This window comes from Amphibalanus amphitrite, unplaced genomic scaffold (assembly GCF_019059575.1).
Source record: "Amphibalanus amphitrite isolate SeventyFive unplaced genomic scaffold, NRLGWU_Aamphi_draft 001659F_arrow, whole genome shotgun sequence".
NCBI lineage: Eukaryota > Metazoa > Arthropoda > Thecostraca > Balanomorpha > Balanidae > Amphibalanus > Amphibalanus amphitrite.
The window spans coordinates 46,867-74,759 of record NW_024883152.1 but is presented as its reverse complement, the minus strand read 5'-3'; the positions used below and the strand labels follow the sequence as shown (position 1 = coordinate 74,759).

The 27,893-nt window shown below is 51.4% G+C and overlaps 1 protein-coding gene across 1 annotated transcript; it reads right to left on the bottom strand.

The window, feature by feature from the left end:
- LOC122374456 (tyrosine-protein phosphatase 99A-like) lies at positions 1 to 27,865 on the bottom strand. The gene is made up of 12 exons (XM_043353228.1): positions 27,426 to 27,865; positions 26,231 to 26,436; positions 25,634 to 25,765; positions 25,000 to 25,169; positions 24,130 to 24,236; positions 22,173 to 22,354; positions 10,369 to 10,540; positions 5,230 to 5,348; positions 4,562 to 4,705; positions 2,892 to 3,034; positions 1,832 to 1,967; positions 1 to 1,460 (listed from the first exon to the last, which is right to left on the bottom strand). The coding sequence occupies exons 2-12, from the start codon at positions 26,429 to 26,431 to the stop codon at positions 1,308 to 1,310; spliced, it is 1,659 nt and encodes a 552-aa protein (XP_043209163.1). The 5' UTR covers positions 26,432 to 26,436; positions 27,426 to 27,865; the 3' UTR covers positions 1 to 1,307.
- Between the last annotated feature and the right edge of the window lie 28 nt (positions 27,866 to 27,893).

The following is a 27,893-nucleotide window of genomic DNA, read 5'->3' as shown; positions in this document are numbered from 1 at the left end:
TAATTTAACGAATTCGTCTGGTGTATTCCGACCTCATTTTAATGTGTTACAATATGAAGAGATAAGCCTCTCATTACACAAAAAGCGATTTTATATGCAGCAGCAAGCCTTTATCATACAGGATACAGGATATCATCACGAATACGTCATAAGAAATAACACACTTCGCTTGCGCGATGCTCTACATTGTTAGATTTCTCTCTCTCATCACAATTCACAACCCTAATACGGAACTAAATGGAAAACGGAAAGGTCATCAAAAGTTGAAATTGCCACTGCATAATGGCATAATCAAGATAATGACTACAAACGTAGCCGTGAAGATGTATATCTCACTTCAACGGTTGACTTTTTAGCTTCGACGTGGCGGGAAAGGGAATGGGGCGTTTAATTCGTCTGCTTTTTCTTTTTTGGCACATCTTTTCACACATCTTCTCTGCACTTGCGCACAGAAGATGTCACCTAGGTCAACTGAGGTCATATTACCATGTCACATTAGGTGACCTCATCTCAAGAAAGCGCCCCATCTCATCTCCATGTGCCACGATTAAAACACACCTTCCACACGCGGGTTTGACTTTTCGAGAGTCTCTTTTGTGACGCGTATGCTTCACAAACCGTAAAATGAGAGTAGTCCTCTCTTTCTTGCAATGTCGGTGCTGGGTAGCAACGTATTTAGTGTCGACATCCCTCATTTCATGTCACTTTACCTATCATACTACAGTCACATCACATGGTCGCCCTATAACATCACGACACTGGCCAACTGAATGATCGCACAGTTCCGTCAAACACCGGTTTCAGTCACTGCGCTAGTGCGTCACCGATCACCTCCATTCACAAGCATTGATAATAGCGTCATGACACAACGTGGCTGATGTCACACGTCATAATGACGTCACACATCAAACAACAATCTGCCTAAGTGACGTCACCGAGAAGAGCATGGCGCCAAAGTAGTGTCGACGACTCACATCAGGCCGTGACGACGTATGTGACGTTACACATCATACCATGTGGTCATACATCACGTCATACATGGCATTATACATTGCAGCATACAAGGATCACACATCAGCCCACGACATCGTATATGACGTCATGCATGACACTTCATATGACGTCGTCACACATCATATTACTATGACGCCGTGTATGGCGTCACACATAGGTAATACCGCAACGTCATATATGATGTAACACATCATATTATGATGACGCATGTGACGTCACACATCATATCATGACGTCATACATGACGTATCACTCTCACATCACACAATGACGCCGTATGTGACGTCCCCCATTCAAACCATAACGCCGTGCAGACCAGTGACGCTGACCTCTGTCGGGGTGCGGTTCTCACAGAGACTGGTGCAGGAGCCAGCTCTCCGCAGAGTACCGTGACCTCGCGAGGTCAGCCACTCCTGTACCGCGTGGTACAGGTACAGGTACTCACGCTGTGGGTGAGACGCCGGGAAACAGTCAGAAGTAACTCTCAGCGTCTCATAGGTATAACAATTGTAGTTGGCGGTGTGTAAAATGGCCGCCAGATCAATGCTCACAACAAACTTACATTGAACCATTTGCTGTCAACGTTTTTATTCTGCTCGCTTTAGATCAAATCAATTTCAAATAATATCAAACAAAGGTTTGGTAGCCTCAGCTAGAGAAAACATACTGAGCTAATCTAATGATCACTTTCGCCCCAGATACCGAGTATATTACAAAACAGTGGAGCGAGATACGACAGCTTCAGAGACTAGTGTAGAGATACCCAATCATTATTTCTCTCAGCTATATCTATGCAGACTCCCCAGCTTATCACTACCATGTTTTTCCAGATTCCCGGTCGCCGCTGGTGGTAGAGCTTGGCGAATGTGAATATGTCGAAGCTGGCTTCCTGTTCAAGCTGCCGCAGTACAGTGCTCAGTAAGCAAAAGCTGGCTCCCTCGGTACCTCCGTACCTGTGAACAGAACACGAGCGAACACAGCGGTCGGTAGGAGTTTGAGCCATGCGTGTTACGGTCATAAATGTGTCCGCAGTTCGAATTGATATCTGATGGCTAAGTGTAAACGTGCGAAGGCTCTGTTTTGACTCAAAATTCCCGTTTTCTCTAACAGTGATAAATGCCGTTATCAATGTCATTAGGCCTGTGCAGTGTGCAAAATGGTGAATAGAAATATGTAATAACCATGTTCAAGTGAGACGTTATTTTGCTCGTCGTAGTGTTATTCGGCGCAGTTTTTTTTCGGCGCAGCAGGTATTACTTTATCAACTGTTCCAATGACATGAATCGTCTATATATAAAACCCCATACATTGCTGCACCCTCCCGCCAAAGTTTGTTAGTACGGCTAAGCTCATGATGCTCAGTGGACGCCTTTTATGGACAGCAGCTGACGTACAATACAGGATCGGCTGGCTCTTCAGCCCACGAGCGTCCCCATTGTAATGCTGATGGCGATTGTGCAGCCTCGACAACCAAGTGAATTTCGGATAGCTCTTGTCTTATCCACGAATAAATTTCCGGCGACCAAGAAATGGACAAAAAGGCCGAAATCGCTTACAGAATACTAAGCTGAGCGCGATCCAAAGGGGTGAGAAAAGACGGAGCTGAGATAAGGGATGAGATGCCCAAAAGAACAGGCATCAGAGGTACGAGCGAGGCTTGGCGCCGTTAACAGGATGCTGGATGGCACAATTTGATTTGTGACATATCCGAGAAATGGACATTCAGACGGCACTAAGCACGTTGAAATGCTTTTTTACTATGTAGAAACAATAAGGTGAGAAAAAACGGCAAATATTAGGTAGGTAGTTCACAATATTTCATCGTATTTCTATAAGATTTCAAAGATTTAGGAGCAGCACAATCCCACGACACCTACTTATCGACGACCACGAGTGGGTTCAGCCGGTCACCCTGGATGTTCCGCACTCCGACGACCCCCTCCATCACTGAGTCCAGCGAGCACTCCTCCGGCCAGAGTGGCAGGTGGACCACCCGGGCCGTGACGTCATCAGTGGTACCCTGTGACGTCACAAAGGGGCCCGTCAGCGGGGAGCGACACCGGGCGTGTTTAACGGTAGGCTGAACCAATGGGAGAATCGATGCGTTTGGAGTTTGTTGACACTTGCGTTACATCAATAGTTTCATGCTAAGAATACATAGCTCTCTTGAAGGATATAATGACACTGGAGTGTAATCAGGTACCTCGGGCAATTTACCGAGTGACTCACCGCTCGCACTCTCACCGGGCACGGAGAATTGACCGCTGGGGGAGCCGGAGTCGGGTTTCTACGGTAATTGTCCCGTCTCACAATAGAGACGTCGGTCAAATGAGCCTGTCCAAACACCGTCACCCCTGGCTATACGCACGGCAATCATCACGGGCTGCTGGTCGATCTTAACCCTCGCCGGCCGAGGGGGGGGGGGGCGGGTGCCGCCCCCCCCCATAGGGTTTTTTCGCGATAGCTCCGAACACGCTGGCGATAGAAAGCTGAAACTTGGCATACCTGACCTTTGATCCAAGCCGCATCTTTTGACACCAACCGCATTTTTTGGTCAGGTCAGGTCACTGACCTATGACGTCATAAGTGAACCTCTGCACGGTCTTCAGATGTCGCAACTTCGCAACGCCCTCACTGCCAGAGGAGATGTCACAGGGAAATGAAACTTGCAGGATCTAGTATCCATTATGAGTCTCACAAATTGTATATCTCGGATTTTTCCTAAAGGTCATACGAGGTCAGGTCATTTTCGTGACCTCACCATTATAAGTCAATGGGGAAAAATGAAAACTGCTATTCTGGCGCCGGGAACGATCTCCAACTATCTCAAGCACACAGAATCGTGATTTGATGCACTCCTTGCAAGGTTAGATGCGTCACTTTTGCAATGTTGACCTTGCGTGACGTCATTTATGACGTCATCAAGGTCATTTTAGTTTTTCGTCAATAACTCTTGATCAAATTGAGCTAGCGAGTCGACAAAGCCACCAATGGACTCAGGAAGGCCTGCCGAATCGAATGATATGCGACATGACCTCTTTCGACCAACTTCGTGACCTTGGGGTGCTGACCTGACCTTGACCTGAGGTCAACACCCCAAGTTGACCTGACCCGGACAAAAAGTATATCATTCGACGCGCCTGGACGAGGCGAACACGATGCTGCCCAAATCGGCGCTCTGCGGCCATTTTTTGCGAAGTTATTCACCAAAAACTGAACCGTACCTTGGGGCACTTGACCTGACCTCAGAGGTCACCGGTTGACCTAGGACCTTAAAATCGGGTACCAATCTCTGCGTCTCGTAACGGCGCACACGCTCGTTTTTTCCGCGACGCGCTAGCTCCACCAGGGGCGAAACGGCGAGGGGGGGGTCGTACCCGCCCCCCCCCCCTCGGCCGGCGCGTATGTAGAAAACCAATAGGTCCGGCGAGGGTTAATGACCCTCGGACGTCCCCGCATTGAGTCGCCCTCACCGGCGCGGCGAGACTCTTAGCTGACAGCTAGCGCCACCCTGACGGTGCATGGAGCGACACCAGCGACACCTCACCACAGTGGACTGCAGCAGAAATGAGCGGATCACCCAGGACGTCTTGTAGGTGGCGCTGCAGTCGGCGCTCTCGGACATGTATCGCACGACGAAGTTGGACCCTCGGATGACCTCCTCTTCAGAAGGCCAGAACACGCCGCAGCCCTGGGGAGACATTTGAGACATGTGAGCGACCACAAACGAAAATGCCAACATAGCAAGGTTTGTACTGTGTAACCTACCAAGGCATTGGGGCTTTTGGTGTTCAATGTGTATAGGTAGAGCACAAACGGGTGATTACCTATCTTTTAAAATCTCCACCCCGTCATTTCCATCCTCAGGATAGTCAATCCTTCTCCTCCGCGCCTCCACCCCCTGGTCCGAGGGCAAATTTATCCCATGCGGATGGCTTCACATCTGGAGCAGACCCGTAGCCGGGCGCGGTGACTGTTAGGGGACTGGGTGCGGGGTGGCCCGTCCAGTGTCCACTGAATGGGCGCAGCCCCGACGACTGACTAGAGTGCTTGCCCAGACCAATGTCTCCCCCTCATTCCTAACATCCTTCCGGCTCTGAAATGGTCTTGTCAGACCGAAAGAGCCTAGCCCAACAACAACAAAAAATGATAATAAATACACAGATAAAATAAATACACATTATTTATATGCACCCTGTGACGCACCACACAGACCTCCGGAGAGAGGCAGGCCACGGTCGTGATTCGGTAGTGCCAGACCATCTGCCAGAAGTCGATCACAGTGCTCGGCAGCGGGTGCTGAGTTAGGATGTATTCCCGCATCACTCGGTATCCTGGAAACACACGGAAACTTTTGTTGGTAACTGAATCAGCCATACCAGCGGCGGGCACTTGGCGGTTGCACTTGTTGACAGTTTCACAGAAAGCGCAAAGTAGTGTCGTCTTGATGCGACAATGCATTGGCATAAGCCTGCGAAAAGATCGTTGGTGAAATATGCTTTTTGTCGCCACCAATGCAATGATATTCCGATTCAGACGCAGCTGGCCAGTATAGGAGACGATTGATTTGTCACGATTTTAATACGCGCAGTGGAAGGGTTGCGAGTACTACGCCCAGTGGAAGGGGGGGGGCGGATGTCGCCCCCCTAAGATCTCAGCTCCCACTGGAGCTAGAAAAACGAAATTTGGAGGGTAGGTGGGGGCCATGAGGAACTCTGTTGTGTGTGAATTTCATGACCCTAGGTCAATATCTTCAAGGTCAAATGAGGTCAAATGTGGTCAAATCTGCCATATGAGCGACTTTTTTGAGTTTACACGCCGCTAACTCAAAAAGTTACCGGCCGATTTTCTTTTTTCTTTCACTATACGAAAGGCCAAGCATTTGCGAGTATGTATGGTGAATTTCTAGTTACTCCAACAATCAATATGGCAGTTAGAAGCCTACTAAGGGTAAGATGTCGCCGGCTGAAGCGGCATCGGCTGACGCGGGAAACGCGGCAATCACAATTTTGTGTTTACACACTCATAACTCAAGTTGTTACCGGCCGATTTTCAAAATTCTTTGACCATATGATTGCCTGTACAATTCTCAGTCTTCTCACCAAATTTGACGCGAATCTAATGTAATCAGCAGTAAGGAGCGCGATGTAAAGACGGAACCGTCCCGCCCCGGCACAGTCTACAATTCAGGCGGCGCGTAACGGCTAGCGCCGGCCGCCGCGCCGCCGCGGCGCCGCGGCGGCAGGATGTTTGACTTTACACCGCCATTACTAGAAAAGTTGTGAACCGATTTTCTTATTTCTTGCACGAGAAGATCCGCAATTTAATTTTGGACAGGTAGCCAAAATTTCACATTAATATTATGTTTGCGGCGCGAGTTATTGGCGAAAAACAGGAGGGGTGGGCGAAATCCGCCCCCCTTCCACTGCGCGTGTTAAGCATTTACCGTGATGATCCAAGTCTTGCTAATCGCCAACCCTATTCACCATTCATAAAATAAGGGAATTTATAAAATACAACGAAAACATTCATGCGCGAAACGAATACAAACAAGGTTTGCATAGGCACTGTTAGCAGATTCTTGGCCAAATGCCTGACCCCGCATTTTTATCTGGTATGTTTAGCGGCAAGAGCTTTATAGCGAGCTGCATGGCCCGCTAACGGTGCTAAAAGCTCAGCTGATCCCTGCTGCTCAGAACACTATGGCCAGCACTTCCAACCGCATGTACAAACGGACGCTGAATTCATGAGGGGATAATGTGAGTGGTTACCATCGCACAATCCCCCTGAGTATTTGTACAACACACTTTGCTGTTAGCACGAGGTTCGTCGATGAATAGTTGAGCAGCGACTAAAAGCAAAATTTTCATAAGCTGCGATCTGTAGGGTTGTTTGAAGGCCCTGGGTGTTGCGAACTTCCGTATAGCACTTCTGCATGGATTCCATGGAACACAAGCGAGCGACGTCCCATGAGTATATCACTATCGACCACCGAGGCTACTTGCGGTTGAAAAACATTCGATGATTAACCCTCGCCCGTAAACGGCGATCTGCCACCTTCGCCCATGCAGGGGAGGGGTTGGTGCGACCCCCCCCTTGGCGTTTGAAAACGGAGCGTCGTAGAGCTTAGCAGAAAAGACCAACGGATTGCTCTCGCCGAGATCTCGCGATTGGTGGTATATTTTTTGGTCCTAGGTCAACATTTGACCTACTTTTGACCGGTCAAAGGTCAAATTTTCGGAAAAATAGACTTTTTTCAACTTTCCGCGGCGATTGCGGCAAAACGGTGGGAGATATCGACTTGAAACCTTCACTATCGTATTCCTTGATCAATTCTCTATCGTTTGGTATGTATTTCGTTTCCCTAGCTCTAAAAATGGCGCGTTGGGAGCGCCGGAAGTCGGCAAGGTCACAGTCGGCGGCAGAAATTCGAAAAATCAAAATTTAAATTTTTGAAATCTGATTGTATTTTTGGATTTGGAAGGTTCATTTGCTCCCTATAGAAGCTAATATTGCTGCATATTCCCATTGAGGTGACAAGAATTAGCAAAATAGTGGTTCGGGCGCTTTTCAAAAATAGTACCGGACGCTGTTCCTCTTGTGACGTCATAGCTCCGTGACCTGACCTGACCCGGTCAAGTTTCTTATACCATATGATAGCCAATACTTGCCCCAACATGCATGGGAAGTTTCATCACGATCCATCAACCGATGTCCGTACCACCGGCAGGAAACCTCGGGCGTTGGCACTCAGTTTGTGAAAATCCGGCCGGAGGCTGTTCCCTTTGTGACGTCATAACTCCGTGACCTGACATGACCCGGTCAAATTTTTTTTATCAAAAGATGCGCAAGGTTTGCCCCATAAGGTACCCAAAATTTGGCGGCGCTGCGCGCCGCCGTTTTTGCACTATTTACGAAAAACCTCAGGGGGGGGTTGCACCAACCCCCCCCCCCCCCTACATGGGCGAGGGTTAATCAAATCGTCGATGATAAAAAATGCACGTAATCTTGCGATTTACTTCGATTGCGTGATCTACCAGTTCTATCTTATCTGAAGACAGATCTGAAGACAGATCTGAAGACAGATAAGATGTTCTATCCTTCCGTAATCCCATTAGGTATTTATCCTTCTCGTAAGCCGAAATGGGAAGGAAAATGTTAAACCATTTTGAGGCTCGAGCAGTACCCCTCGTGGCACTAACCTTGACACTACCATGTTGTGTCTTTGATTACCAAAAGTGTGGCTGATCTAATTTTCTTTGCAAATTTGTGATTCTGTTTTCACTGTGACTCAGACGGGATCAGTGGCGGATCCAAGGGGGGGGGGTCACATGGGTCATGCCCCCCCCCCCCCCTTGAGGCCCGGGGGCCCAAAGACCTGCCAGGGGCACCACCGGCCTATCAGGGGTATCACAGTCCTGACAGGGGCACCACAGGACCGCCAGGGGCACCACAGGCCTAGCAGGGACACCACGGGCCTGGTGCCCCTGGGCCCTGACAGGACTGTAACGCCCCTGACAAGCCTGAAGTGTCCCCGGCAGGCACGTGGTGCCCCTGACAGGCCTGAGGCGCCCCTGCAAGGCCGGTGGTGCCCCTGGCAGGCCTGTGGTGTCCATGGCAGGCCTGTGGTGCCCTTGCTAGGCCTCTGGTGCCCCTGACAGGCTTGTAATGCCCCTGGAAGGACTGTGGTGCCCCATGGGCCCTGACAAGCCTGAGGTGCCCCTGACAGGCCAGTGGTGCCCTTGCTAGCGGCCTGTGGTGCCCCTGGCAGGCCTCTGGTGCCCCTGACAGGCTTGCGGTGCCCTTGGAAGGACTGTGGTGTCCCTGGGCCCTGACAAGCTTAAGGTGCCCCTGACAAGCCCGTGGTGCCCTTGTTAGGCCTGTGGTGCCCCTGGCAGGCCTCTGGTGCCCTTGCTAGGCCGCTGGTGCCCCTGGCAGGCCTCTGGTGCCCTTGCTAAGCCGCTGGTACCACTGCGCCCGGAGAGGACTGGTGCCCCTGAAAAGTCTGAAGTGCCCCTCGGCAGGCCTGTGGTGCCCCTGACAGGCCCAAGGTGCCCCTGCGAGGCCGGTGGTGCCCCTGGCAGACCTCTGGTGCCCCTGGCAGGTCTGTGGTGCCCCTGGCAGGTCTGTGGCGCCCCTGGCAGACCTGTGTTGACTGGTGCCCCTGCTAGGTCGCTGGTGCCCCTCACAGACCTGTGGTGCCCCTGGGCCTTGACAAGCCTGAGATGCCTGGCTATGACAGGCTCGTGGTGCCCCTGATAGACCAGTGGTGCCCTTGCTAGGCCTGTAGTGCCCCTGGCAGGCCTCTGGTGCCACTGCTACCCCTGCGCCCGGAGAGGACTATGGTGCCCCTGAAAAGCCTGAAGTACCTCTCGACAGGCCCGTGGTGCCCCTGGGCCCTGAGTCTGACAGGCCCAAGTTACCCCTGCGAGGTCGGTGGTGCTCCTGGCAGGCCTCTGGTGCCTCTGGCAGGTCTGTGGTGCCCCTGGCAGACCTGTGTTGACTGGTGCCCCTGCTAGGCCGCTGGTGCCCCTCACAGGCCTGCGGTGCCCCTGGAAGGACTGTGGTGCCCCTGCCCCTAGGGGTGCTCATGGGCCCAACAGGCCCGTTGTGCCCCTGACAGGCCTGTCGTGTATACTTGCTAGACCTGTGGTGCCCCTGCTTCATGGCAGGCCTGTGGTGCCCCTGGCGGGCCTGTGGCGCCCCTACAAGGCCGTAGGTGCCCCTGACAGGTTTGTGGTGTCCCTGGAAGGACTTTGGTGCCCCTGACAAGCCTGAAGTGTCAAGGACAGACCCTTTAGACGCCAGGGTCAAGTTCGTCGGACTGACAACGATTTGCTTACCTGATAACGTTCCTGGTAAGTACTCACTACTCAGCGTCCACAACATATATACACATAGCACATTCATATATACTTGCTTACAATTGTTAAATGTGGTTGTGGCTAAGAGTTAAGATACTGACTAAAAATAAAACATAAAAAAAACTGAAAATGGGGGCACCACCAAAATGAAGTGGACGAAATCCGTTGAGTTTTTAATTTTGGGTATAGGTAGGGGCACCACTTCGATTCATGACCCTCCCCTTGGAGTTTTCCTGGATCCGCCCCTGGACGGGATCCATTTCAGTGCTTGGAGAGCAACAAGTTTCCATCGCTCCCAATTCTCGACTCGGGCTCCTGTTGCTTCAAAAAACTACACATACACATAGTTGTGAGTCGACAACTAACAAATACCTACGTGTAGCACGTATATTGACCGTTTCTGAAGACAGAATACCCCATCCAGCGCTGTGTGGCACAAGTCCACGTCTACCAGTCCTATAGGACGACCCCATCTCGCCGACATGCTCACCTGGCAGCCAGGAGGCGTTGATGTAGCTGGCGCCCTCCAGCGCAGCGTCCCCCGGCAGCAGCACCCGTGACGGCTCCATCGGGATGAAGCTGAGACTGCGGTTCTTGGCCTCGTTACACGGCTTGGCGGCAGAGACGACCGTGAAGTGACGCGCGCCCAGCGCTATCACGCTCTGGAGGGAATACAAATAAGGAGTTTAACCCGCGACCGCCTGGGGGGGGGGGGTCGGATCCGACCCTCCCCCTCCGTTTTTCTTGAATAACTCATGAACCACTTTCGCTATCTACTTGAAACTTGGCATACCTTCTCCCCCATCAATTTGACGTCTCCTGTGCAATTTTTAAGAAAAAATTTCCAAAAATTTTTGAGATATATCGATTTTAGTGATGTAACTACATGGCGTGTATAGTCAAAAAGTGGTAAATGTTTAAAAAAAATCGCCAAAAATCAGGGTTTAAAGCAAATTGCAAATTAAGAACATGAAAAGACGCAGCTCAACGAGTTCTTTAAAATGGCTATCTCGGATTTTCCATAAAATGCGTTTTTCACCCCTAAAAATTCAAAAAACTATATTTTTTGGAAAACAGCTAATAAAATCCAAAATTTTGGGAATTTCCAAAAACCCGGAGTATATGTTGTAGAGCTTTATTAGAACATTAGATGCCCCAAATTTCAACTTTCTATCTTGATTTTTGACCCCCAAATTGTAAAAAATAGCTCCAACATGTATAGGGCATGGTGACGTCATAAGCATTTTCGTGAATTAGAGGTACTTCTGAACATTGCATGTGAAAACAAATGGCACCACTAGATTCCTGGGACAAAGCTCGTCTAGAGAAGTGCATTTTTATGTCAAAAATAAAAAGTTGAAAAATTGACCTTTTTTCTTAGCCCTCGTATAGTATAAACGATTTTTTATGCTTTCAATGCACACTTATCACCAGCACAGTGACTTGGTGTCACATATAACCATTACCATCGGATTCGGCGTGAAAAATAAGCCATAAAACATGTGTCGCACGCCCATGTAGCAGAAATTGAAAACCGTGACCTTTCGTGACCTGACCTGACCTTGACCCGTACTTAGTATGACCCCTATACACACATGGTACCTTCACTAGGCCTTTGAGGTCATTTTTGGTGAGTTTCGAGCAGCAGCTATCGATTCCGCTGTCCGTAAGCCTAATCATGCAAAACCCCTGAATTTGACCTTTGACCTGACCTTGACCCGAAAGTTGACCTCAATCTTAAAATCTTAAGAGTGCTTTGGGAAGGTCTCGTAGAGACCTTTCGAACGCCGCCTCGCGGGGCTCGATACGACCATTGGTTCTCGAGATAACAGGGGGGGGTCGGATCCGACCCCCCCCCCCCAGGCTGTCGTGGGTACGGAAATAGCCCAGGCGGTGCCGGGTTAAACACTCAACGAGGCGCGCTGGTGGACCTATAGGAAAGGTGTCTTGGGGAGGTATAGGTCCACGCAGTGTCCGAAATTCCTCTGAAGTGTGCAGAATTTACGTAAGAAAAATTACATATTTCGATAACATTTGTTTGGACAACGGCGTCGTCGGCACCACACTAACCGTCGTAACCGATTACATTGAGAAGTGGGATGATCCTTCCCCTCCAGCAGGTCGCGAGTTAACGCTAGCTGACGAGTTCCGGAACCGCGTGGCTTACTCGGATCAGAGGAGCGGGTGAGCGGTGGCAACATGTCTTTTCCAAACATCGAAAACAACTTCATTAGCATCGTTCCCATGGCATGCGGTACCATGAGGCACCGCATGCCAGACTGCAGTGGCATCTTGGGGCGGCGGTACAGCATAGGTTTGGAGATGTGCGGTACAACATAACTTCAGGCACACATAGTAGTGACATCTAGCGGCAGCGGAATGACATATGCTTGGAGACCTGCGGTACAGCATAACTTCAGGCGCTCACTGTAGTGACATCTAGCGGCAACGGAAAGACATAAGTTTAGAGTTCGGCGGTACAGCATAACTTCAGGGGCTCACTGTAGTGACATCTGGCGGCAGGTGTGTAACCACGTACACATGAAATTCGGTGCAGCGTGACTCGCTGTCCGCTAATGGTGAGACGAGCACTGAGCACTGAGCAGTGTGCTAAAAAAAAACCGAAACTCTACATGATTCCTATTCAGTACTCCAGCTTCCATTCGTGTCACGATGTTGCAGTCTTTACCTGCACTGACTTTTAGACCAGCCGTCCTGGTCACGGTCAAGGGTCGAGTACTCTTGCCCCTTGACTGAAGCTCAAGTTTTTTGACCGCCTTCGCCATTTCTCGTGTAGTTGAAGAAGCTCAGTTTTATAATTTCCACCTTCAGACGACATATTAGTACCTACTAATAATAATATCCCTGGTAGTGGTAATACTAATAATATCCCTGGTAAACAGGCGTATGATAGAGTGTATGTAGGCGCGTATAGTTCCCCCTCCCCTATTATGCAGTGTCCATATCACAATACGGCTGGACAATGGACTGTCGGGTGTCGCTCAGTTGAACGATGAGCTGGCCCAGCGGTGAATGCTGGCTGCCATGTCTTGTAGCGATTCCAGTCAGCTGACTGGACAGCTTATCAGTTTACTGACTGCACCTTCGTTTCAAAATGTCTCGTCGTTGCAATCATATAAATAAGACGCAAAGAGCCATTCCGGTGTCCAACGACTCCGCCGTCCCTCGATTTCAGTGCGATTAGCCTAGGTAAGCTTCAGCCTTCACCACTTGTTTTACGATGCTGAATACCTCATCGACAGGCTAGTCAGATAGGGCGACCTGTCACAGGCTACTGCTGATGCTTGTTGCTGCTGCTGTTCTTGCTACTACGCACAGCACAGCCGATCGTCACAATCAACATTCAACAACATCAACACTAAAGGAGATATTTCACGTATTTCCGAGTTGTGTCGAATATGGGCCATTCGCATAATAAAATACTTTGCTTCGTTATCCTAACTGTATCCTTACATTCCACTTTAACCCGGCAGTTGCTGGGGTATTTCGCCACACACCGTTTGCTGGGGGGGGGGGGGGGCGTTCAGTTCAGTTCAGTTCAGTTCATTGTATTTTTTCCATATGTAAACAAGAACAACGAACAAAACAATAGAGGATTGGCGCAAAAGCAAAAAGCTTAAATCAAAGGCGCCTCTCCAATTAAGTTAAACAAAGAACACATGACCAAACCAAAGTATCAGAAAGCGTCGACCCCGCCCGAAACCCGCCGAGCCAAAAAAGCAGACAGTACCCGGCCCCAGGCGACGGACGACTCCAATCGGGCCAGCTTGCGTCATAGTGTCATGTTTTGTGTTTTGTAATGTAGTGTAGTGTTATGTAAGCAGTGTGTTGCATTAATATCAATGGTACTTAAATGCACTAACTAAACAGTTATGTTGTATTGGTAAACCGATTTGTCTCTACAATAAATGTCTGAAGGTGATGGGTGATTTGTGTGCCTTGATGCTTGTTTAAGTCTTTTGCAAAGAGAAGGGTATCAAGTTTTAATTTTGCTGAGAAATTGTCAAAATTTGGAGTGATGATTCGAACTGCATTTATAAGTTTTACTCTTTGTGTATGGTAAAGTGGGCACCAGAGTATGAAGTGAGTTGTGTTCTCATCGTGATAACCGCAAGCACATACTGGGCTGGGTGTGTTGGGGTGTTGTATATTGAACAGGTGTGCCTTGAGAGTCGTCATGCCCACTCTCAATCGTGTGTGTAGTGTGTTACGCGTTTTGTTGCCGAAAGAAAAGAAAGTGGGTGGCTCTGGTGCCCCAAATCGCTGCCAGACTTGACGAGCAAAAGCGGAGCGGGATGAGGTGTTACGCAATGTGTCTGGGAGAGTATTCCAGAGTCTTATTGTCGAAGGAAAAAAGGCTCTATAGAAAGAAGTGAGATTGGTAGGGGGGAAAGTAAGAGATTGAGCATTGCGAAGTCTAAGTCCCGTGGCGTCTTGTCTGGTTTCTGTCAATATGTCTTTAATGTATGAAGGGAGAGGAGGATGATTGAAGTAAATTCTGTGAAAGAATAGAAGCTTATGAATTAATCGTCTTGTCTCAAGTCGTTCCCATCCTAGTTCGGTAAGTAATGCGGTAGTTGGTGTTCGATAAAGCGTCCCTGTTACAAGTCTGGCACAGCGGTTCTGAAGCGTCTGGAGTCGGATGGCGTCAGTTGATGTCAAATGTCCGTCGTAAACAATATCACAATAGTCGAAATGAGGTGTTATATAGGTAGAGTAAATGTTGTTCAAGACTGGTCTAGGAAGAAGCTTAGCCACGGGATATATCGGTCCTAGGAGAATGTTAATTGTCCGAATGACGTTATTGATGTGTGCGCGAAAGTGAAGGTCCGTCGAGAGTGTCAGTCCGAGATGTTTATGACTTGTCACGGTCGGTATGTCCTGCCCGTCAAATGTGAGTGCTGGAGGACAGCTGTCTCGTCGGTTTGTAAATGTCTGTTGTAGTGTCTTTTTAGCGTTGAAGGTGATGGCCCAGTCAGTCCCATATCGTTTAATCTCGTCCAGGTCGTTCTGCAAGGAGCGTCTATGATCCTGACTGTCGTGGGGATGGGAAGAGTAAAGTGAAGTGTCGTCAGCGTAAAAGAGAGCGTCATTTTTGGTCTTGTTTGATAGATCGTTGAGGTAAATTAAGGCCAGAAGAGGTCCAAGCACCGAGCCCTGGGGGCAACCGGATAGTATTTTTTGGGATGATGATAGACTGTTTCCAACACGAACAACCTGTTCGCGATCTGTAAGGTAAGAGTTAAGCCAGGCTAGCAGAGAACCGGAAATATTGCACTCGATTTTGCATTTTAAAAGGAGTCCATCATGCCAAATTTTATCAAAATATTTCGAGATGTCAAGATAGATAGCTGTAAAGTTTTGACTTTTGTTTAGAGCAGAGTATAGCTGGTGAGTTAGATACAAGAGCTGAATTTGTGTGCTATGGCCCGGACGATATCCACTTTGTTTTTCTGAAAGTAAGTTGTTTCCATTCAAATGAGAATATATCTTGGAAAAAACGATTTTTTCGAGAATTTTAGAGAGATTGGGAAGAAGACTAATAGGACGATAGTTTGTTGGATCTGAGCTAGATCCCTTTTGCTTGAAGATTGGAGTGACACAGGCTTTTTTCCAAAGTGAGGGGAACCTTCCTAGTTGAAGTGATTTGTTAAAGAGTTTGGACAGAGGTTCAGCAAGTAAAAGTGCACACATTTTTAATAATTTGTTAGGAATTTTGTCCGGGCCTGTTGCCTTGTTGATGTCTAAGGAATTTAGAATTTTGAGAACTTCGGGCTCGGTGACTTGGACATCCGTTAGCGGAGGAATAGGGGGAACAGGAATAGGGATTTCAGGCATTTGCAAGTTGTGTGTGTCTAGTCGAGTCTGGGATGCAAAGTGGTCATTTAAGATTGTCGCTTTGTCAAAGTCGTCTGAGATTGGTATGCCGTCTTGATTTATAAGCGGTGGCATGCTACGATGAGTCCTTTTTCCGATAATACTGTTTAAAATTTTGTAATATGATCGTGGGTCCTTTTTATGGTCAAGAAGTTTGTCAATTTGGTTTTGTATGTGTCTATTTTTAAGTCTTTGGTTTGTCTCTGTGGTCTTGTTTCGCTGTCGTCTCCATCGTTCCCAGTCATCGTCCGTGTTACGTCTTTTTGCTATGTTGAAAAGCCTATTCCGCTTGCGTATTTCTCGTTTAAGTTCAATGGTAAGCCATGGTTTGTCGTGAGATTTTATTGTAATTTTCCGACTTGGAATGGCTGCTTTGGCTGCAGTTAATAGAGCGTCAGTCAAGTTATATGCTGCGTCGTCCAAGTCACAGTCCAAAAGTCTGTCCCAGTCAGTGTCCATCAAAAGTCGTGTCAGTTTGTCTGCGTCCATATGTCTGTAGTCCCATAGTTTAATGGAATATGTTACGCTGGAGGGGCGACTTATGTTAAGACAGGCTAATATTGGTAAATGATCAATTTTTGAAAAAGGAGGAAGTGTACCACTGTCAAGGACCATTTCTGGGTTTGATACTATAAGAAGATCGCGTAAATTGGTAACACTGGTGTCTGCATAACGTGTGGGTTGATTAATGAGCTGCTTGAGGTTGAGTGAATAAAGTTCATCCTGTAGGGTAATTTCAAATGGTGTTACGGGGCTATGGTTAAATAAGTCTGAGTTGAGATATGTGTTTCCAGCATTAAAATCTCCCAAAATAACAATATTGTCTGGTGAGTGGACTTGAGCTAGGGTTATGGATTCGTTTAAGTTTTCTAAAAAATTAGTATGCTGTGGTGCGGTCATATTCGGAGGAAGGTATACTGTGCACACTATTACACTAAATTTACCTAATTTTATCAGACACCAAATCCATTCATAGTCGTGATGTTCGAGATGAAAGAGTCGTTTAACCGGAATATTACTGCGAACGTACATAGCCACCCCTCCCCCATTTCTATTCCTATGTTTAGTTAATGGGTCATGAAAGTTGTCAAGGGTGTAAAGAGAAGGGTGTACTGTGTCGTCAAGCTTTGTCTCAGAAAGTCCCAGTATGTCGATCTCGTGAAGAGAGGAAAAGTAGGATAGCTCGTCAAGTCGGCAGCGAGATGTGATGGAATTTATATTTACGTGTGATACGATGATGTGGTCGTTGTGGCTTCCGCTTGAAGATCTAGAATGTGTTGACGTGTCTGGTGTAGACGCCGCCGACCCAACTGAAGCAGCCCGGCACCCGGGACCTGAAGAAAGTGAAATGACGCTCAGCAGATGTCGGTGGCGCGGCGACGGGCGATAAACAGAACATTCACATAACAAAACAATCAAACAACAAGACCAAACAATGCATATAACAAAATAACTCAGATAGACGGTAAAATTAAACGATTTAAACTTACGGAAACTGACAAAAACAAAAACAAAACAAATGGCAAAGCAGAACGTAGCAGAAAGAATACACATGGATAAATACATCTGAACTCTAAAACTACTTGCATTCACTGCTGACACTTAAAAGAGTACCTTACGTCACACGAAGAGTTTAACAAACCCAAGCCGACGCCCCGACCCCCCCCCCATTCCCATCCCCCAGCCGCCACCCCGGAAGCCCGGTCGTAATCCCAGATCCAAACAGCCCCCCCCCCGTCGCATCCAAACCCCAGCTCTCCCTCCCCTCGGAAGCCCCAAGCACAAGGCAATAGTACCCAAACACTTGATCACCTGTACCGCCCACTACACGCCGACCACCAAACCAGCGTCGACGGAGACGAGCGACGACCAGAGACGAGCGAGGACGTCAGTCGCCCGTCTGAGGACCGACGACCGTGGACGTCAGGCGGGCAGACAGCCGGCCGCCGGCACCGCCAACGGCGCAGGCAGCCGGCCACGACGCCGACAACGAGCAGGGACGGCAGCCAGGCAGCCGGCCGCCGGCACCGACGACCATGGCGCAGACAGACGACCGGGGACGCAGACGGACAGCCGCCGCCGTCGGCACCGAACACAGCGCCGGCAGAGACGAGCGGGAACGGCAGGCGGGCAGCCGGCCGCCGGCACCGACCACGGCGTCGACGGAGACGTAGACAGCGGGGCTCAGCAGGCGGGCAGCCGGCCGTCGGCACCGACCACGGCGTCGACGGAGACGTAGACAGCGGGGCTCAGCAGGTGGGCAGCCGGCCGCCGGCACCGACGACCATGGCGCTGGCAGACGACCGGGGATGACAGACGGACAGCCGCCGCCGTCGGCACCGAACACAGCGCCGGCAGAGACGAGCGGGAACAGCAGGCGGGCAGCCGGCCGTCGGCACCGACCACGGCGTCGACGGAGACGTAGACAGCGGGGCTCAGCAGGTGGAGACGTAGACAGCGGGAACGGCAGGCGGGCAGCCGGCCGTCGGCCCGACCACGGCGTCCACGGAGGCGTAGACAGCGGGGCTCAGCAGGCGGGCTGCCGCCGTCGGCACCGAACACAGTGCTGGCAGAGACGAGCGGGAACAGCAGGCGGGCAGCGGGCCGTCGGCACCGACCACGGCGTCGACGGAGACGTAGACAGCGGGGCTCAGCAGGCGGGCAGCCGGCCGTCGGCACCGACCACGGCGTCGACGGAGACGTAGACAGCGGGGCTCAGCAGGTGGGCAGCCGGCCGTCGGCACCGACCACGGCGTCGACGGAGACGTAGACAGCGGGGCTCAGCAGGTGGGCAGCCGGCCGTCGGCCTGACCACGGCGTCGACGGAGACGTAGACAGCGGGGCTCAGCAGGTGGGCAGCCGGCTGTCGGCCCGACCACGGCGTCGACGGAGACGGAGACAGCGGGGCTCAGCAGGTGGAGACGTAGACAGCGGGAATGGCAGGCGGGCCGCCGGCCGTCGGCCCGACCACGGCGTTGACGGAGACGTAGACAGCGGGGCTCAGCAGGTGGGCAGCCGGCCGTCGGCCCGACCACGGCGTCGACGGAGACGTAGACAGCGGGGCTCAGCAGGTGGGCAGCCGACCGCCAGCACCGACCACGGCGTCGACGGAGACGGAGACAGCGGGGCTCAGCAGGTGGGCAGCCGGCCGTCGGCACCGACCACGGCGTCGACGGAGACGTAGACAGCGGGGCTCAGCAGGTGGGCAGCCGGCCGTCGGCACCGACCACGGCGTCGACGGAGACGTAGACAGCGGGGCTCAGCAGGTGGGCAGCCGGCCGTCGGCACCGACCACGGCGTCGACGGAGACGGAGACAGCGGGGCTCAGCAGGTGGAGACGTAGACAGCGGGAACGGCAGGCGGGCAGCCGGCCGTCGGCCCGACCACGGCGTCGACGGAGGCGTAGACAGCGGGGCTCAGCAGGCGGGCTGCCACCGTCGGCACCGAACACAGTGCCGGCAGAGACGAGCGGGAACGGCAGGCGGGCAGCCGGCCGTCGGCACCGAACACAGTGACGGCAGAGACGAGCGGGAACGGCAGGCGGGCAGCCGGCCGTCGGCACCGACCACGGCGTCGACGGAGACGGAGACAGCGGGGCTCAGCAGGTGGGCAGCCGGCCGTCGGCACCGACCACGGCGTCGACGGAGACGTAGACAGCGGGGCTCAGCAGGTGGGCAGCCGGCCGTCGGCACCGACCACGGCGTCGACGGAGACGGAGACAGCGGGGCTCAGCAGGTGGAGACGTAGACAGCGGGAACGGCAGGCGGGCAGCCGGCCGCCGGCCCGACCACGGCGTCGACGGAGGCGTAGACAGCGGGGCTCAGCAGGCGGGCCGCCGCCGTCGGCACCGAACACAGTGCCGGCAGAGACGAGCGGGAACAGCAGGCGGGCAGCCGGCCGTCGGCACCGACCACGGCGTCGACGGAGACGTAGACAGCGGGGCTCAGCAGGTGGGCAGCCGGCCGTCGGCACCGACCACGGCGTCGACGGAGACGTAGACAGCGGGGCTCAGCAGGTGGGCAGCCGGCCGTCGGCACCGACCACCGGCCGTCGGCAGCCGGCCGTCGGCACCGACCACGGCGTCGACGGAGACGGAGACAGCGGGGCTCAGCAGGTGGAGACGTAGACAGCGGGAACGGCAGGCGGGCAACCGGCCGTCGGCCCGACCACGGCGTCGACGGAGGCGTAGATAGCGGGGCTCAGCAGGCGGGCTGCCGCCGTCGGCATCGAACACAGTGCCGGCAGAGACGAGCGGGAACGGCAGGCGGGCAGCCGGCCGTCGGCACCGAACACAGTGACGGCAGAGACGAGCGGGAACGGCAGGCGGGCAGCCGGCCGTCGGCACCAACGACGGCGTCGACGGAGACGGAGACAGCGGGGCTCAGCAGGTGGGCAGCCGGCCGTCGGCCCGACCACGGCGTCGACGGAGACGTAGACAGCGGGGCTCAGCAGGCGGGCCGCCGCCGTCGGCACCGAACACAGCGCCGGCAGAGACGAGCGGGAACGGCAGGCGGGCAGCCGGCCGTCGGCACCGAACACAGTGACGGCAGAGACGAGCGGGAACGGCAGGCGGGCCGCCGGCCGCCGGCACCGACCACGGCGTCGACGGAGACGGAGACATCGGGGCTCAGCAGGTGGGCAGCCGGCCGCCGGCACCGACGACCATGGCGCTGGCAGACGACCGGGGATGACAGACGGACAGCCGCCGCCGTCGGCACCGAACACAGCGCCGGCAGAGACGAGCGGGAACGGCAGGCGGGCAGCCGGCCGTCGGCACCGAACACAGTGACGGCAGAGACGAGCGGGAACAGCAGGCGGGCAGCCGGCCGTCGGCACCGACCACGGCGTCGACGGAGACGTAGACAGCGGGGCTCAGCAGATGGGCAGCCGGCCGTCGGTACCGACCACGGCGTCGACGGAGACGGAGACAGCGGGGCTCAGCAGGTGGAGACGTAGACAGCGGGAACGGCAGGCGGGCAGCCGGCCGTCGGCCCGACCACGGCGTCGACGGAGGCGTTGACAGAGGGGCTTAGCAGGCGGCTGCCGCCGTCGGCACCGAACACAGTGCCGGCAGAGACGAGCGGGAACAGCAGGCGGGCAGCCGGCCGTCGGCACCGACCACGGCGTCGACGGAGACGTAGATAGCGGGGCTCAGCAGGTGGAGACGTAGACAGCGGGAACGGCAGGCGGGCAGCCGGCCGTCGGCACTGACCACGGCGTCGACGGAGACGGAGACAGCGGGGCTCAGCAGGTGGGCAGCCGGCCGTCGGCACCGACCATGGCGTCGACGGAGGCGTAGACAGCGGGGCTCAGCAGGTGGGCAGCCGGCCGCCGGCACGCGTTAAACGCCCCCAGCCGATAACTCGAGAACCAATAGGCGCAGCGAAACGCACGAGGCGGCAAACGAAAGAATGCAACGAGACGCTTCAGATGAGTACTTTAAAGTTGAATTTTGAGGTCACAGGTCGGGTCAAGGTCAGGTCAAACACCTGAAATCGGGCTTTCAGTAGATTGGACTTAAGGACTTCGCAATGGGCGCTTCTCGTCATAAACTCTGTCAAAACGGTGCACAATCCATCATATAAGGCTTCAAGAGTGTAAGCTCCATGTAGGGGTCAGTCAAGCATAGGTCAGGATCAAGGTCAGGTCAACCGGGTAGGCACATATCCCCGAAAATCAAAACTGATATTCGCAGCCTGTGACACATGTTTTATGGGTAATTTGGGGCGTAGAACACGATGGTGACATTCATTTTATCATATGTGTACGTGTTTGGCTCAAAAAGTTCAATTAAAGAAATGCATGTATCATGGTGGTGAAGTAGTCACGAGAAATTGCCAAGATTCAGTTCAAGATTTTGGAACATGCGGAACGATAATCAATAATCGAAGATAGCCATTTGATTGTTCATGGTATTGGCAGTCTAATGGCGTTTACGGCATGTCTGTATGTCTATTCTGTGATTTTATATGATTTTTTGAACATATGCCGTTTTTGGTCGAAAACTCAAAAATCACAACGTCACTAAAACCTCGATATCTCAAAAAATTCTGACTGATTTTTTTTTTAAACTTTCTCACAATAAACTTCAATCAATTCCGTACAGGTACCCAAAATTTGGCGCGCCTGCGGCGCGCCGTTATTATGCTATGGCCCGGCGAAAAAAGTGGGGGCGTTTAACGCCCCCCCCCCCAGCAACTCGCGGGTTAAACAACAAGATGATGAAATATTTATCAAACTTGATGGACAAATAAGACATATGCGCAACAAAGCTATGCGTCGAACTTTATGCGTCCATTTCCAACACATGGCACATTTATCATTCAATAGGTTTACCTCCCCAACCCCTAACCCCCCCCCCCCCCACCAACACCACCACGGCTCCACGTCACCCACCTTATACTGTGTCTCGGCGGTCGGGTAGGGAAAGCTGTGTCTCCCGCCGCCCTGCAGTCTCTCTGTGTAGGTCTGAGCCGAGTCGCGAGGAACCAGCGTCTCCCCGACCGAGACTCGCTCCAAGAGACACTCGTGGAGGAGCGAGTACTCTTCTAGTGTCCCTAAGAGACGAGGACACTGACCTGGGGGGAGGGAGGGGAGAGATGAAGAGAGAGAGAGAGAGAGAGAGGGGGGGGGGGAGAGAGAGAGAGAGAGAGAGAGAGAGAACAGAGAGAGGGAGAGGGAGGGAGAGGGAGAGAGAGAGGGAGAGAGAGAGAGTCAGAGACAACGAGACGCATGCATAGACATAGACAAAAACAGAAAGAGATCACAAATTGCGTTACTTTTTATGATCCAACATTACGAAAAAAATTTGATCTCCAAAGTCGATAACTTGCACCTGCCACATCTGTAGAACAATCGAATGAAGTGCAACCTAGATGTTGTTTTTGTGTTTCATCAACCTTCATTCTACCATGAGCCCGCAGCATAGTAACTGTTACGCTGTTACATGAAACCTTTAAACACCATAAAATCATGCGCTAGCCGTGAGCATCGATCCAATGTTATGCATTTTCTTAAATTCAGTTTCATTTTATGACAATCTGTTCCGGTCAGTACGCCGGAAAGCCGGATTTTCCCTAAACCACGGCCACCATGAACGTAAAGTCCAGCGTGTCCTGGCCTGAGGACATTATGGTAATTGAAGTGGCTCGACCGAACCGCAGACAATGGCCGCCATACGGATTACAACAGCTCAGTGAGACAAACGAGATATTTCCTCTTTGTGCTGCTGTTTGTATTTTTGTTACAAATTACCGAGCCCCGAAGGTGTAGAAATTCGGTGGGCTCAGTCAAATAGAAGGGTATGTTGATAGAGCATCATGATGATAATCTCACCATAAAACAATGCCGACTTGGTGAAACGGCATAATAAATTGATAAAAATTAATAAAGTACAGAAAAGAAAAATCGCCTTGAGCCACAGGTCCTGTCTAGACAAACACCCAGGAAGGAAGTTGGGAGGAAGCCAGCACCGGGCCTGTTGAAACCCAGGGTTGATAACGAGGGGTCCCCTAAATCATCCAGCCGTCCGTGCTGTTATGAGATCTCGAGATTTATCACCTGGCCACAGACTGTTTTTCAGAGGACGCCCGGAAAAAGGCGATGTGAGCCGGGGTTGTGACTCCATTACGGCTCGGTCCAGTGTCATAACGCAGCACGACACCGAAACTGCCGCGATTCGCGGGGAAAAACAACTTCTCTCTGTGTTTGCGGAGATATGGAACATTTGTTGAATATGTAGGGCTCCCATATTTCAGACAAAGCTCGCAGTAAATGAGCAAATCTGTGTCATGTCTTGTGGAAATGATGCAACAATTTATACGTCAAGACCGAAATGTTGCAAGATCAACAGACATTATCCGACATAAGCTCCGCTAAGCATATTTACTTCGTTCAATTATAAAAAGGGATAATTGACGTCAGTAGCGCATGCACTAAACTCTACTGTTTTACAAACGCACTGTCAACTGTTCACACCAAGAAGAACCCATGGTGTAGTTCGTGAAGAGTAGGCACCATGGCAAAATTAATCCCAAATCGAATTTATTGTCTTGATGGAGGACAAAATGGTATCTTAACAACCCTTTAAAGTAACTATAACGTAAAACTAATTCTAACAGTAGGTAAAGTAAGTCCCAGGATCCCACTCACCTCCCAAGAAACCCACAACGCGTTACCGAGCACTTTAAAGGTCAAAATTTTAGAACTCACACACTTAATTGAAGTAAATGAGCACTTGCAATATCAAAATTCAAGCAATTCGATATTTTTCTAGCAAACAGATTCTTTACAGGCGGCCGAATGTCCAATGGACAGGGACGCCTTAAAACCTCATTTTCACTCACTCACTGACCTACGATATGTTGACAGTAGGAGAGAACGGCCAGCTCTTGGTTGCGAGACAGCTGGGTAAGTAGAGTCGCCAGTCCCACGTACAGACCGGTGCCTCGGCCGTCCAACCTGCAACGGACGGACAAATAGGTCATCTGTGCTGATTTTGCACTTCTCATACGTAAATGCAATTTTAGTAAATTGATGACGTAAAAATGTTTCCAAACGGTTAATGTGAGAGAAACGTTCGCCTTGGAATTCGCCGCAAATTTTTTGATGATATATGATGCGTACATGAAGGTTTGAAAATATTGCACATCTAGCCGTAAGTGTCTGCCGACTCCCGCGTCCACAGCCATTGATCGGCGGTCACAGAGGCTCGGTGGTCCATCCGGCTCAGGGTCGACTGTTCAAACACTGGCTCAGTGCAATGGTCTGCGAGCCCAACTCCTCTCGAACAAAGTACTCCGGAATGTTCCGCACTCGATCGGGAGTGCTGTGCCCTCGGTGCCAATGCTCTGAAAGCTTTCGACACCTACCCCCCCCCCTGATCCCACTGACCCGTGCGGCACAGCAAATACTTGACGTCAGTGGACCGAAATCCGGCACGGCATTCTGTTCACCGATCTCTAAACAGAAGACCTTGGTTTTTACATTCGATGCAAACCAAGGAAAGTGAGGTAATCCGTTTGAACTGACTATGTTCAGTGTTCACCTACTGGGTCCAACTGTTAAATCAACTTCATGAGCAAGAAAACGTGGATTTTACTGCAATCGAGCCATAACATGAAATGAGCACCGCAGCTCCGTTCGTAATACACACTTGCTCTACATAATGCAACTGGGGTATGCCTACTTATATGTTCACATATCTGATATCCATATAGTTTACCCTGTGACGACCAGGACCGGTGGAGCTGCCGTAGCAGTAGCTGTAGTGGTAGCAGTGACCTCTGCCGTGACCTGGGTGCGCCGCACTAGCTGCAGTAGCGGCAGGGGATCGTCTGGCAGACCTGACTCGGTACAGTCGGTGAACTGGTACATGATCAGTCGCCTCTCCTTCTGTCGGTACAGAGGGGAGGGGGGGGGGCGTAAGGGAGGCAGAGAGGGACAGAGCATAAGGCAGGTGCCTTCGTTGCTGCTGGGAAGGGGGAGATCATGAGGGAATCAGAAATCCTAGTGAAGGTTAGATGAATGGGGATGACTTATTGGTTATATTAGATGCATTTTGAAATTAAATAGGCATATGAAACGAGACATGTGACAGCTAAGCAATTAGCTTACAAGTCACAGAGACGAAGGGCACCGACTAAAAATTCAGCAGGAAACCAAGTTGTGCAATCTACCATGGAAAGAATCGATGATTGTCTTGGAAATGAATATACCGATGAATATCTACAAATACAAGGCCACAATGTGCTGTAATAATAAAATAAGCCTCCATATCAAGTGCAATGATATCCTCTAAGTCCATTCGACAAAGAAATCTGCCAAGGTTGCCCTCCTTACTCAGCCCAGAGCCATACCTTTCGCTTGGTGATGACCACCTCGGAGACCTCACAGCCCGCCTGCAGGTGGTCGCCGATGCAGCGCAGCTCAAGGTCACCGCAAGGTCGCGCCTGGCCCGCCTCGGGCGGCAGACGTGACGTCACAGACGCCTGAGGGCACGGTCGCACGTGGGGAGCGGCACTTTGATTGGCCCACCGCCATTTACGGACCACTGAACCCAATCAAATACGTCGTCCAGTGCCATGTGCCAGCAGAGATCATAGAAGTTCTGGAAATCCCTCTCGATCTCGATTGTTCGATATTCAAAATACGTACGTCATCATTTCAGGGTTCCTAGATACCTATAGCTATCTGGGACGACAAGTTCAGGAGAAATGTTCAGCATTTCCAGAAATCAATATCATCTATAAGCAAATTCCATTAAATTGCACATGTTAGATGGTATACTAAAATATTTTGTTGGTAAATAGACTGCAATCACACAGACGTTACCTGATTCTCTGATCAAATCAAGCATTGACGAATGAGTAAACACAATCAGGATACAAAGTTTACAACATAAACTTTATACGTAACAATATCAGCAGCGGCACACAACCAGTGCCAACTCCCACCTGATAAGCGCCGATGCTGACTGCAGTGGTGACTCCCTGATCCCAAATCAGCTTCCAGAAGCCCTCAGAGGAGGTCCCGGGGCCGGGGCGCTCTGTCACTATGAACGCCCGCGCCCGGCGGTACCCGTCCACATGGTACGCGGGCAGTACAAGCGCGGTACGAGCGCGGTACAGACGCGATGGGAGGTGAACCCGCATCATACGACCTGAAGATGGGGAGATATGACGAAATCAGATGGGCGAGATATCTGACTGAATAGTGAATAAGACTCATTGGAGAAAATGTGAACTGGAATAGTGACCACGGACGGTAGCAAAACCAGACGCTTTTGTATTTATCAATCAAATATCATTGTTATAGTTTACCGTTACATTTTTTTCTAAGAATAGAAATCTTTTGATTAGATTGCTGGACACGTACATTGAGAATAGAGGTGGCAAAATGTGGACCCGAGGACCCGGTCCAAAGAACCAGTCTGGACCCATATGGGTCCAGACCGGTTCCTGGAAATTTTCTGACGGGTCCAACCGGGTCCTACCATAAACTATACATCTTGCACACTACACATTATTGCAAAATATGAAGTGAATGTTTCTTTGTACAGTAGCTCATGAGTATTCCCAGTGGGAAACAGGCTGTTTTACATGATGCAACTAATGATTCTTACAAGAAGTTTGGATTAATTGACTTTTGGGGAACGGGTCCAACTGGTTCCGGTTCCAACTAAGACCGGGTCCGACTGGTTCCAGAAATGTCCAGCCGGGTCTGGTTCGAGTCTGGTTCCCAAAATTTTCATCTTTTGCCACCTCTAATTGAGAATCATCCCACCATCCGAACTGTCGTATATCACCGCTCGCCGGTCGATAATTGATTCTCCTATCTGAGTATAGTGTTGTTATAACGGTGACAGCAGGTTTTGACAGGATTAGCATCACGCTGATACGAGTGAGCTATATGGGCTGCTGGTGTGTGCACACTGCACAGTGCACACGCCGAGGTGTTCGGCCGTGCATGTGGTGCGATATAGTGGTGATGGGGATTGCGGGACATGCTGTACCCCGAAAAGAAAATGCTGCTGTCGTGGTGGAGCGTTCTCAAAAGTACCTAAATCTGAGCTAATGTATGCGCCACTATTTGCCGGTTGTCTGAACATCGAAGAACAATACAGCGATGAATTAGAATCACATAACTCACCATCGATCTGTTCTACAAGTTTGGTCTGCGTCTCGTCGGTCAGGGTCTGCGCGGTCTGCAGGGTCTGCCAGTCCCTCAGCAGGCCGGCACCACCATCAGCATGCAGTTGGTGAACGTGTTGAGCAAACAGCCGGGCAGGCACCGCCTCGTGCGAGGGTGCCGGCCAGCCGACCGTCCGGCCACGGCTCCCTGACGACTTCAGGTCCGAGTCGATCGAGCAGCGCTTCAGCTGGCGTCTTCTGCGGGCCCCAGATAACAGCTGTGAGCGATGGTGGTCAATGAGGTCTTAGAGCAGATGAGAGTACATCATGAGTGCATCATGGAAAGTTTGGCCCGGTCTGGTCATACATGCAGAGCCATGATATTGTGCTTTGTAGTGATGCGCTCTGCTACTTAGGGAAGTTTGGTGATTATAGCCTAAGATCAGATTTGAGTTTTTTTTTTGTCTTCTAGAGAAACCAGGGCAGC